This window comes from Coturnix japonica, chromosome 1 (assembly GCF_054131305.1).
Source record: "Coturnix japonica strain WE chromosome 1, WE-NBRP24, whole genome shotgun sequence".
NCBI classification, from domain to species: domain Eukaryota; kingdom Metazoa; phylum Chordata; class Aves; order Galliformes; family Phasianidae; genus Coturnix; species Coturnix japonica.
Genome location: NC_140663.1, coordinates 125,114,301 through 125,126,768, shown reverse-complemented (window position 1 = coordinate 125,126,768; position 12,468 = coordinate 125,114,301). Strand labels below are relative to the sequence as shown.

Below are 12,468 nucleotides of genomic sequence, written 5' to 3'. Positions count from 1 at the left end.
GCTTTCTATGTCACAATTTTTAATATACTGTGACTCTTAGCCGTAGTAAGTCAGGTTATTTATCCCCTTTATTTATATGCATGTTCTAACACTGTAACAAAACAAAGTGATAGATGCACCCATACCAGTAGTTAAGCTTTATAACAAAGAAGCATCATCTGTGTGTAACTTTAGCCTTTTGTTATCCATTTATACAAAAGACAAATTCCTCAGGCTGTGAACAGGTGAGAATGAATTCTTTACCATCCTGACTCTTTAGCAATTACTTTGATCTCAGACCTTCCTTCGGGCTACTTCAGCATCAGCGGGGCCTGATGCTCATCTCACAGATGAGCACCAATTCCTTTCCTAATTTCCAGGGAAGGTTTTCTTAATTACACCACTGTAATGGAAGACAGAATCAGGCCAATGGTGAGAAATGCAAGATGCAGAGCTCTTGCGTCCAGAGCCTAAGCCAAAAGCAAAATGTCAAAGGCATAAGCAAACCGTAGCAGATTGCAGACTAACTCCACCTGCCTCCTGGAGATAAATTTTACATTTAGATGTGTAGGTACAGCTCCCACTGCAGTCAATAAAAACTGTGCTCAACCGGCATTATCTGCCACCAAGCCAAGAGCTCATTCTGGAACTGCTGAAAGAGAGTTTCTGGGTGACATGCTCTCCTGATACAGCATTTAAGCCATCTCAGTCTCCCACACAGAATATCTCAGCACTACCGACTTTTCTGTACTGTCCACTTAATTTATGCTACTCATTTACATTCTATCCCTCAAGCAGTGGTGTGTCAATAGAGCCAGTATAAGTATATTCCTACAGCCCCTACCAACAGCATTTTTGTTGCCTTTATGCCACGAGTGTGAGACAATCAGCCCAGTTGCATCACGGCATTCATCACACTGATGATGTCCCAACTCTGGAGACACTCAAGGTCAGGCTGGGCAGGGCTCTGAGCACCCTGATGGAGCTGTAGGGGTGTCTTGCAGGGGAGTTGGACTAGATGGCCCTTAAGGCTCCATTCCAACTCAAACGATTCTATGATTCCATTAAACCTGACTTTTATATTCTTGAAGAAATTATCTCCAGGTTTGAAACCTGTTTTTCCAATGTACGAAGCTCAGAGGGAAAAGAAATGTTATTTTTATTCATTAATTGTGCCGCAATTCGTGAAACTTCACAATTAAGTGGAATAAAGAAGTGGTTGGACTCTGGGATTTACAGTCATTTGCTTTTGGCACAGGGGGCAAGCTCAATCCTCATCTTTTGAAACGCTAACTCTCTCCTGATGGTGCTTTCCTTTCACACCCATTTCTCCCCTCCTATTTTCAAAGCCTCATCTCAGTTCAGCCGACTGCAATTGCTTTTGCTTTGCTACTATTTGCGTAGCTTTCCACACTTGTTTCCTCACTTTGCAGGCATGCCTTTTGCAGGCGCGTTGTTCTCACCATCTCATGCTTCGCAAATGTGGGCACAATGAAGCTTCACTCCCGGCTGCCTTTCACCAAACTTAAAGCACAGATCCGGCGCGACAAATGTTACCTAAGTGCTGCAGAGTTATCTGAACGTGAAAACTTACTTAGGGTATTTTACTAAGACTATTTACAAAGTAAAACACTGATCGATCAAGAACAAAGGCAGTAAAATTCGCTCTGAGGTATTATTAAGTGCTCAGTAAGGCGAGGAAGGATTGAAACAATGCACTTCCAGCGGTTCCCGTTCTGTGGCTGGAAGCACTGCGAGCCCAGCGGGTCGATGGGCGCCGGGTACAGCAGTGTGAGCAGCGCTCACCGGAGCTCCTCAAACACCCACTTGAGCTCTCGCTTCCTTTGTGCTCTCCGCTCAAACCGCGCTGCCTCGCCTTGCGATCCTCCCTGCTTTTACGAAGGACTTAATGCGTTTCTTCTCAGGAGACCCTTCGGCTTAAAATATTTCCTTAATTAACGCAGCTTAATCTTCAAGAGCCAAAGCCGTCTGCGGCTCTCCCACGCCGCACGGGTACCGGAGCCGCACTCTCCGGCCCAGCGGTGCCACATCACAGCGCATCTCCAACTTTCCTCCAGGCTCCGGAGCCCCGTGACGACCGCCGCCCCCATCCCCACGCATGTCCCCCGCAGGGAGCAGCGGAGCCGACCCACGCGGCCCATACTGAGGGGGAGCGGGGCTGCCCCCCTCCGCAGCGCCCGCCCCTCCCGCCGGTGCCGCCCCTCCCCGAACAATGAGCCGGGGCAGCGCCGGCATGCCGGCCTCGACCGAGAGGTAACGGCAGGCAGACGAGCGGGCGGGGAGGGGGGTGCACCGGGGGGGCTGTCCTTTAGCGGGGTGGGGGGTGTCTCCCGCGGGTGGTTGAGGGGGGTGGCGCGGTGCGGAACCGCCCGCCTCGCCTCTTTTCCCCTCCCCTCCGGCGTCGCTGCCATCCGGCGGGAGCCGGGGTGCCGCCCGCCCCCGCGGTCGCCCGAGCCCTGCGCTTTGTGCGTACGGCCGGCAGCATGCGGGGGGAGCCGCGGCGGGGGGTGCTGCTGGTAGCCGGCGGCCGGGCGGAGCGCCCCGGCTGCTGCTGCTGCCTCTGCTGCTGCTGCGCCTCGTGGGGCGGGCGCCCCGCAGCGCCCTGAGCCCGGCGGTGCGGTACGTAGGGCACCCCCGGCATCTTTATTTGTTCATTTAATTCTTTTTTTTCTTCTTCTTTTTTTTTTTTTTTTTTTTTTTTTTTTTTGGAGGGGGAGGGGGTGTTGCGGGGGGGGAGGGCAAGGGGGAGGGTTTCTACCGTGCGGCGTTTTCTGGGAGGAAAATCCTATAGGCGAAGCCGTATGGATTCCCGGTGGCACTGCTCAGTGGCTTCGTGGCTGAGCAGCTCCCAGGCGGGGAGCGTGCAGGGTGTGTGTGCTTCGCAGGGCTCGCCTGCTCCGAGAGCCAGGGTAGATACGTTTAGAGAAGCGGTGCTTTCCAGGAATTCAAATGAGAGATTTTTTCTTCTTCAATTTTTCTTTTCTTTTTTCCTTCTTTTTTCCCCTCTTTTCTTCCTCTCTTTCTTTTTCTTTCCCTTTTTTATTTTATTTTTTTTTAACTGTTGCTTTTTCAGGGTTTTCTGTTAGTTCCGTGTTCGCTTAGTAGACTGCGTTTGTAAGTAATGGACATATAGAAATCGATAGCCTCTAAGGAAGAAGAAAGAAGGTCTCGCCGAATTTACCGCTAATAAGCATCGCAGATCGCTTCTGTGAGCAGCGTGTATCGTTAGGTGGAGCGTTATCATCCCTAACGCTCAGCTATCATCTGTAGCGTGTTCCGTCATGGCAATGTGTTTCAATTGGTACTGGAGTTGGGGGGGTGGGGGGGGGGAGAAAATGCGTCGACGCTACTCGTTCGAGCACTTCAGTTGCTAACTGCTGGGGCAAGGTTTAGGCATCTCATTGCTTCATCTGGAAGGAAGTATTCAGTAGCAGGCTGGGGGCAGCGGCAGACCTTGGGGTTAAGATTTCTGCTGACTTCTCAGGGCTGATTTTTCCTTTTTCCAATCTTGCAAACTTTCTGAACTTTAACCCTTTGCAATGAAACTTTCCAGACGGGGTGTCTGCATCCAGGTAATTCTAACACGTCTACGTATTTGTTTTGGAAAGCTCACACAAAAGTAATTCAGCTGGTTTTGATACAGTGGGGCTTTTGGATGGGGTAGGGGGGAAGAATTTCTGCAGTTTTCCATAAAAAGATGAAGTTCTTATGAGTTTTCAAAGAGTTTTTATTTTTGTTTTATTTTAAATACAGCTAAGAGGCATTTCTCCTTTGTAAGTGCTTTCGGATTTAAATGATGTTTCTGGTGGCTACCCATTGGTTTTGTGTGACCAGAAGTTGTACTGTTGGTAGGAGATGTAGTGAGAAGCCTATTCAGACAGTCTGGAGGTGAGGGGCTGCCTGTGTGTGCCAACAGGGAGATGGATATTAAGTACCGGTTCTGCGGCTGATGGAGCATCCTCTGCTCACCATTTGTTTGTAAAGTGTTGACTTTGAGCTTTTTGTAGGCAGAAGTCTTCAGTGATGACATTTAGGAGCTTCCCAACCCCTGATAACAGTAGCAAGAAAACTATTTTCTCCTATGGTTCTTCTGGGCAGGGGACAGGATTTCCCAGCATTGTCCATGCTGTGCTTTCAGAGTTGGGGGATGCATAGAAAACACAGAGCTCCGCTGCTTTGTAACAAATCTCCAGCATCTATGTTTTGTGATGCGTTTCCTACTGAGGAAAAGGAAAGAAAGGCCAGACAAGTAGGAAAAGTATTATAAAAACTTTACAGAATGTGCTTACAGGGATGTCAGGGTTGCATATATAAGCATCCTAGCAGCAAAGTATGAAATATGACTTTGTTGACTTTATCTGTGTCCTTTGAAATCTGCACAGTGACTGTTTCCTTTGCACTCCTACGCATAGTTGTATATGAATCAAATTGGATGCAGTGTTTCCCAGTTAAAAATTAAGGAAGTAAAATAGAAATTAATTCTATGGAATGGAGCTTGTTTTCATTTCACTCATGAGATGAAATAAGATAAGGCAGCATCCTGTTGATAGCATCCTCATGATAGTATTGTGAGTTGATGCTGCATGTTGGTCACTGCATATACTAGTAGGGTTTTATGTAACTCTTTGGAATAGTGCTTGCCCATCAGAAATTGTATGTAAATCTCTCTGCAGTAATTTTCAGACTGTGTTTTGGGCACTTTTCTGTATTTGCTGGGGTCTGTTTGCAGTTGGCAGGCAATCTCCAGTGAACTATTTGGGCATATGGCATTGGCTCGTTTTCCTTGTACTTAACTACTAATGACATTAAAAGAAGCCAAGATGCATTAAGTACCTCTCTAATATTAATTATCTTGATAAGAAGCTGCTTCAGATGCTGCTAGAGCTGCAGATGTATACCAGTGATTCATGATCAGCATGAAGGCGAATGTGGGGAATAGGGTCAGAAGGAAACCGGGTACGATCTGTGATGGTCTGTTGAAATGTTGTTGCTGCTACAATAAAATTGAGCCCTCAGTGACCTAGTAATGTTGGAACAAAGGCGTAGGCACTTGATTCAAGGAACACAAAATCTGGCATTACCACTTCTTTTGTCGTGCAGGAATAATTTTTGTCAAGTAAGACTGCTGGGTTCCTCTGAGTAAAGGTTTACAGCCCTTAAATAGCTCTTCCTGACACTAAGCGGTATCCCTTTTGTGCTTTACGAGTGTGCTAGAAAGGCTGGCTACCAGCATTGGTACTGATGAATGGGACAGAAAGAAATTTATGGCATCAGATATTTTCCCAAGTTATTTCCCTTGCTGTTAGTTATTTCGAAGCATTAGGCTGCCTCGCTTGAATATAATTAATGTAGTAAATGGTTTGTTAGGCACCATCTGACCTTTTGTCTTGTTTAATTATAGGAGCTTAGCGCAGTGGTCTGTGTACAGTATTCGGCCAAAATAATTGCTTTCAGACTTTTATCTGGCCATGGCTATTTTTGGAGCAGTGTACATGGCTTCCCCCCCCCCCCCCCCCCCCCCCCACTCTTCCTTGAACTTTGCGCTTTTTAGGTTCTCATTTATAGCTGATGCCGCTGTGTTTCCAATTCACATAACCAAAAAGTGCTCAGTTGCTGCGTGATTTTGTTGGTAGTCATACAGAGCAATAGTTCTGCCTGCTCTCACAGGGTATGTTTTGACCTCCCGTAGGTCTTGACCCTTATATTTAGAATTCATCAAACCATGGCGCAAATGGGAAAGTTGCTGTTGATTTGTTTCTTCTTGAAAGTTTTGGAAGTCTTATACAGTTACTGAAGTTGAGATTGTTTCTTCCAGCAGATGTAAATGTATCAGCAGAGGATGAAATCTGCCTTACAAAGAATCTGTACAAACTCTTCACTACACAGCAAAACCCTATTCATTTATTTTATTGTGTACATTAGTTCCATAATGAATGCCATCCTCCAGCAGAACTCCTGTTGTCATGTCTAGGATACAAGATCATATGCGAAGCTGAATATAACTGCTGTCTCATACTTGAGAATAATGGGGAAAAAAAACCCTGATATTTATTATGAATCTTATGGCTGTTTTATGTTTTATATCCAGTCTTTTCTGTAGTATAAGCACTGAAAACTGTTTTTCCTTCATCTGGGGAAGATGCTGAAAAGAAATGATTCTCTCTTTTTATTTGGCCTGGAAATTTTACATAGAGTGTAAGCAGCATGGATATTTGTAAGCAGATTCTTGGCCTTGAGGGCAAAGCATGCCAACATCATTATGTTTGTGGCATACATTTCTCAAAGATTGGCTGTTTCTGGAGGGATAAATGCTGGAAGAGTTAAATGTCAGGGAGCTGTTGTCAGTGTTCTTGATGAGGGTCCTTGACCTTGGGATCTTGCTCCTAACAGATGCTGTGACAGAGCCTGTTTGTCTACACGTCTTCAAAGCCCTCTTCCACACCAATTGCTTTGGAGAGGCCAATTCTTCTACACTGCCAAAAACTGCCAGAAATCCACTGGGAGCTGAGGGAGTGCAGCAGAGCAGGACTGCAGGACATGGTGGCCCTTCTTGCTGTTATGTCTTGGTGAAGAGATGTCCCCACAGCTGGTTATGTGTACTGCTGCCCTGTGCTTTCTGGAAGGCTGAATCTTTAAAATCTAAAAGAAAAGTAAATGTTGTTCACTGCGTAGCTCTGCAGTTGTCACTGTACCCCTCTGGTTTGGTACAGTCATCTGTTTATTGTACTGAATTGTATAAAACTGTGTGAGATTAGGATGTTTTATAGCTAGGGTTGCAAAGTGACTATGAGTGCTCCCTGGAGGCTGAACGCAAAATCATGTGAACCAAATGGAGAAGGAAAGCTGTTCCTTCCCTTGTAATGTGTGTTGGTCTGGCTTTAAGATGTGACGCACCAGGTGTGGAAGGCTTGGTGACATGTGGTGATTTGTTCTGCAGTTTTGTTACTCCATTATGTCACCAGGCGTAAAATTTGATAAGGGATCTTTATGGAATCCTCAGTTTCTAGTAGCTCTGCTCTGATGTGTTCTCTTTCTGATTCTGGTAGTAGAGCTGCCTTTCAGTGTGTTGCTGGAAGGTTAACTTCTGGTCTCGTCAGACTTGCCTGTTCCTCACCAAAGGCTCTGATACTGTCTACAAAATACCACATCTCTTCCACTTATGATGCTGTCTCTGAAGGTTTCGAGGTTTTTGGACAAGAACCAATATAAACACATTTTGTCTGTAGATATATAATGATGTGTTCTATGGTAAGGGTCCAAAATGCCCTCATTCTACAGATATTTACATCACCAAGAAATGCAGAATGTGACATTCTTTTATCAGTAAAGAAGTATCTACTGTATCCTCTTTTTATTAATTGTCAGACTTGTTCCTGGATAAAAAGGTGCTGGTTCAGAGCACAGCTTTACCTCAATTGCTTGTGAATCTGAAAAATATTGTTGATGTTTTATGTTTCAGTGTGCAGAGCAGTTGTTCAGCTTAGGATTGGAAAGGGGAGATAGTGCATTTCACCCTAATGCTCTGGTTGTGAATATGGGCCAGTAATAAATGAAAGCTGTTCCCATCTGATGGCTGTTCAGTCACCTGTGAAATGTGGTTTCTAATAGACAGGTTTCCAGAAGCAGCCATGGCAATTAGCTGAGCAGAACCAGCCCCCTTGTCAAATGACTCGTTAGAGTGGCTAACAAGGACATCATGCCTCATCTTAGCCCAAAACCAATCCTTTCAGCTAAGTGTTTCCAAACACTTCCAGCACAGCAAAGTGTGATTGCTAACCGTGCTCTGTCTGCTTGCGGAGAAAGACCAACAATTCACTGTCTCTCCTATAAAAACTTAATCCATAAAGGCAGAAAGTAGTAGAGTGCACAGCTGTTTTGATGAAGTCCTGGCTCCAGATGGAGTTGCTTGCAAACTATTCAAAGGCTTGACTGGTTTTAGGCTTTCAGCTTGTGGAAGCATTAGGGAGGGTATGCTGTATCTCCTGGTGAAGCTGATCACGTCCAGACTTGATAGTAGTTAGTGATAGTCTGGCGGAGAAGTCAGTGATTAATTTTAACAAATGAGTTTCCTTTGAATGTATGTTCATGCATACCAATTACAATAGCATGCCCGTGATAAAACTGAGGTCATTTTATTTGTTTAAACTTCAAATCCAGTAGTGGCTGATCATTTTTTCTAGTGTCTTAAAACTGTGGGCAGCCTTGTTGTAGGAAGAAAGAAGCAAAACCAAGTGCACATTCTTCCCCAGAACAACCTAAATAACAGTGAAATTTTCACAGTGGTTACAAAATATTTTCAAGCACTTAAGGAATACTAAACATTCTGTATTGTGGAGTCTGGAAGTCCTCTAGTGTCTTCAGCAAATGCTAGGCCTGTTCCTTAGCCTCCTAAAATAGGTTTGAGGTCTCTCACTGACTTCAGGTAGACTTTGATTCTAACTTGTGTGATTCCTAGATTGTATTCTGGCTGCAGTCTCTTTTCAGCAGGAGACAATAAACTTGGGTTGTAGGAAGGAAAGCTCCTAGGAAGCATACATGAGTTAGGTTGTATTTTGATGTACTGAAAAAGTTGGTTTGAAGGCAAAGCCTGCTCGAGCTAAATATATCATATGACATTATAGAAGCATTGAGAGTAAGAGGAGCGCAGGAGTTTATTGAAGAAAATTGTATACTGTTATTATTGAAGAAAGCATTGTACAGTAGGGGTCTTTCTGGAAACTGTGGTTCTTGTATAGAAATTGCATTATAGCTACATAAACAAGAAACATTATTTCTTAAGGACGCAGATGTGGTTTGGAGGACCACATGCTTGTAGACATTGAACTCTGCTACAGCACACTGCGTGGGGGTGCAGGGCTGCGATCTGATTACCTTGACTCCACGCACTGCTGAAGGGCACAGAACATTGAGCAGTTTTATTCTCATGAGTTTGTGTGACGGTAGCTGTGTGGTGTTGACGTGATATGCCACCTTTTTTTTTTATTTTTATTTTTTGGAAGCTTATCATTCACCCATAAAACACATGTTCTGATTTAAAGCATAGTTAAAAGGTCTGCTTAGTGGATGAAGTTTTACTCAGTATAAAAATGACTGTTTTGACAAAGTGGAGGTATACTTTTGTTTTTTCTTTTTTGAACATGCATGGCTCTCAATAGCCTTTGATTTAAAAGACATTTCGGAAAGGATATTTAGAAAACTGGAAGTCTGTTTAAAAGATTTGTTTCTTTCATTATCTCGACAAACCTGAAAAGTAGTTTCCGTGCCTGCATAGTGATTATGTTTCAGAAAGAGTTCTTAGGGATTTTATTATGTGCTGAAACATATGTTTATAAAAAAGACTATAACCTGGTGGAAAAAGTGTCTTATAATAATAAACCTGTCGATGGGCCATATGCTGCCATCAGTATGTTTGAAAAAATAAATTCTTATACAAGTGTTAAGTAAGTTTACAGCCCAAGTGTTAAGTTGGGGTCAGGCTGTGGCTGGTCCTCTGTGGATTACTGGGGGAGGAAAGTGCCTCTTCTCATGCTTTTTTCGTTAGCTCACGCATTGAGGCAATGAGGTAGAGCAGTGTAGCACATCCTCCCAGAGAGCACAGGAGCCTCCTAGTAGGAGCTTAGCGGGAGACCTAGAGAACCCCTTCTGCAGCTCTCCTTGGAGCTCCATAGGCTTGTGCCAGTCCACTCTAGGGTTGTGTGTTTTGTAAGCCTTGATAGTTTTGCATGGTCTCTCTGAAGAAGCTCTGAGGTATCATCATAGAATTGTAGAGTTTTTGGAAAGGACCTTAAAGATCATTTGTCTCTAAACTGCCTGCCATGGGCAGAGACACCTTCCACAAGATCAGGTTGCTCAAAGCCTTATCCCGCTTGACTGTGATTATCAGCATGTAAAAGATGACAAACAGAGCTATGACAAATACATAACTGGATGAGAAATGTGGGGAAAAATTCAGTTCTTCCTATTTTCTGAGCAGATTTTTATATGGACTTTTGTGCTCATATTACAAACCTTTAAATGTAAGTGCTGTGGTGGTTGCAAAGCCCTTTGTTTCTGAAGAGCAAAAGTAAGTTGCAGTAGGTCAAAGAATGTGTTGTTGTTAAAAGGCTCTTCTGTGTGGGATCAGTGTTTGGTAAATGTAGGCACTTTCAAGCCTATTCTGCTTTTGATGCACTCGCATAACTCCTATGAATGGGAGTCACGCATGTGTGCATCTCAAAAAGAATAGGCCTCTTTGTAACTGAGGCACTCTCTGTGTAGAAACCTACTTCACTCAGAAGTGGTTTAGTGTCCGGATGTTTTCCACTACTGATCAGTTGTGCAATGCTTATTTTTCCTGGTGACTCTGCAGGTGATAGCCATTGTCAAAGGAAATATCAAAGACAGGAATATTATTTGAAGCAGTTGACCATGCTGAAGGCTATGTCAAAAGATGCATGAGGTTGCCATAGTATCTATTATCAAAATTGAGATTGTGAACAGAGCTGTTCCCACCAGGAGCAAATTCCTTAATCAGAATCTTTCCTGGGTTCATCAAAGCTTTGAGTTTGCTCAGGGGAAATCTGATTCTTGAGGGCTGAGATCTTCCCCATGGGTTTTCTACCCAGAAGCTTAATGAGGTATATTGTGTCTATGTGTATGTGGCTCCTGATTTTCTGCAGGCCCTTGGAGACTGAGGGAATGGAGCGGAGAGAGGAAATAAGCTGCAAAAGAAGCTCAGAGATCACAGCAAAGAGTTTGCAATTTCTATTGAAATGGAGAACAGATTGAATCAGTAATCCATGGAGAAGAGGGGAAACTTCAGAGTTATGGGGATATTCTCTGGAAAAATAAGGCTTAGTATGGATTGAAGGTTTGGTGAGCAGACAGCAGCAAGTCTGAGGAGAAAACCATCAATGCCTAGTGCTTAGCTTTCCACTGAAGCACTTTGGTGCTGGCGAAGCTTGGAAGCATCACTGAACCATTTCTCTTCAGCATGGGAAAATGTAGCTCCCCCGTGGAGGCCGTCGAGTCTGGCCAGGTCCTTACACCCTGTTGGACCTGAAGGAAGGGTCGTGGGCTTTGGCACTGCCTCCTGAGCATAGCTGATGAGGTGACGAAGGAGCCTGCAGTAGGCCAGACTGGCTTGTCTACAGTATGTACAAGCCAGCGTGTGGTGTTAATGACTGCAGCGCTCAGAATTTGCACAAACCCACACTGAGTAATAAAATAGCCTGCAACTACTCCAAGGCACCAGTAGTAGCCAAGCAAATTTGGAATGTCTAAGTCAACCATTTTAAAGTTATGATGAGCCAAAAAAAATTAGGAAACAGTCCAAGAAATGTAGAACACTTTTCTGGAACTCTCATATCTCCAAGATGTCTTGGCTGATCTACCTCAAACTTTCCAGAGAAGCTTTCCTTGGCACAAGATCATGGCTGTGAAATTTCATGTGGCTGGGCTTTACTTTGTTGAAGTTATGAAGGTTAAACTGAAAGCTGGTATGGAAAGCTAATCTCTCCATTAGAAATATTTCTGCATAGCTGAGCTTCATTCCTTCATAATTGATCACTTATATTTCTTGTTCAGGCTGATTGTATTTTTCCTATTTATTTTAGATTTCTTTATTTTTGGAAGCATGCATTCAGAACAATATAGCTTGGAGCTACATGGAGTATGGCTGTGTATGAGCAAATGTGGTGAGGGAGAAATGTTAGCTCTATCTCTATATGCGTAAGAGAGGGAGTTGCAGTCTTACTTCCACCTCGTTATAATTGGAGAGAGGTTTATAGAGTATCTGGTTTGAGAGCTCACTGTATAACACAGGTTTCACCTCTATGCTTGGCAGAATGGAGTCTGTAGGGCAATTGAGGGCAGTGACAGAGCCTTTATTTGAAAAATAGGCGCTATGGGAAAAGATACCAGAAAGAATTAACTCACCCCTCCTGGTAACAGCTTGGAGAAAGGGATGAGCTGAGGAATGTGACCCTCCCTCGTTTATACAGTGGAGCTGCAGAAGAGAAAAGGGGGCTGGTGGAAGGGGGGAACCCGCACAGACTCAGATTGCATGTAAGTAGGGTGGCTTCAGACCTCCCTGCCGCTCCAGGCACTCATGTACTCTTGTAGCTCACTCATTGGTTCAGGCTGTGACCCTGGAATTCCTTAAAAATAAAAATTGCTTTTTATTTCTAGAGTTGTGGGTGCCTTGGCTGAGATTTTATTCTAGTTAGGAGTTAGGCCTGTTATGTACCATCCCTTTCTTCCGCTCCAAGTACTGGTTTCTGGATGCTGTGGGGACCAAAACATGATGCTGCAGAAACTTGCTAACGTTATGCGAAGCCAAAAGGATGACAATGAGCAAAAGCCTCTGAATGTGCTGTATTTAAAGATGCTGAATTAATTTCACTGAGTCACTTTATAGCAGGGCAGAACAGATGTCAAGTTGGAATGAGGCCTCACCCTGAGGCAGCACTTGAGAGTGTTTGATGTTGA

The 12,468-nt window shown here is 44.2% G+C and overlaps 1 protein-coding gene across 7 annotated transcripts in view; it reads left to right on the top strand.

Moving 5' to 3' along the window:
- ST6GAL2 (ST6 beta-galactoside alpha-2,6-sialyltransferase 2) overlaps positions 1 to 12,468 on the top strand; it is a 174,808-nt gene that overhangs the window by 121,389 nt on the left and 40,951 nt on the right. The window contains exon 1 of one of the 7 annotated variants that reach the window (XM_032441971.2): positions 2,063 to 2,253. The exons of 1 other annotated variant lie outside the window; for it this stretch is intronic. Coding sequence is in view for 2 of the 6 variants with exons in the window: in XM_085551972.1 (XP_085408098.1) it covers positions 2,802 to 2,909 (108 nt within the window). In the remaining 4 variants the exon portion in view is untranslated. Of the gene's footprint in view, positions 1 to 2,062; positions 2,254 to 2,347; positions 2,620 to 2,766; positions 3,573 to 12,468 lie in introns of those variants that run through there. 5 more of the 7 variants (XM_015849796.3, XM_085552018.1, XM_085551972.1 and 2 more) reach the window with 5 other exon arrangements.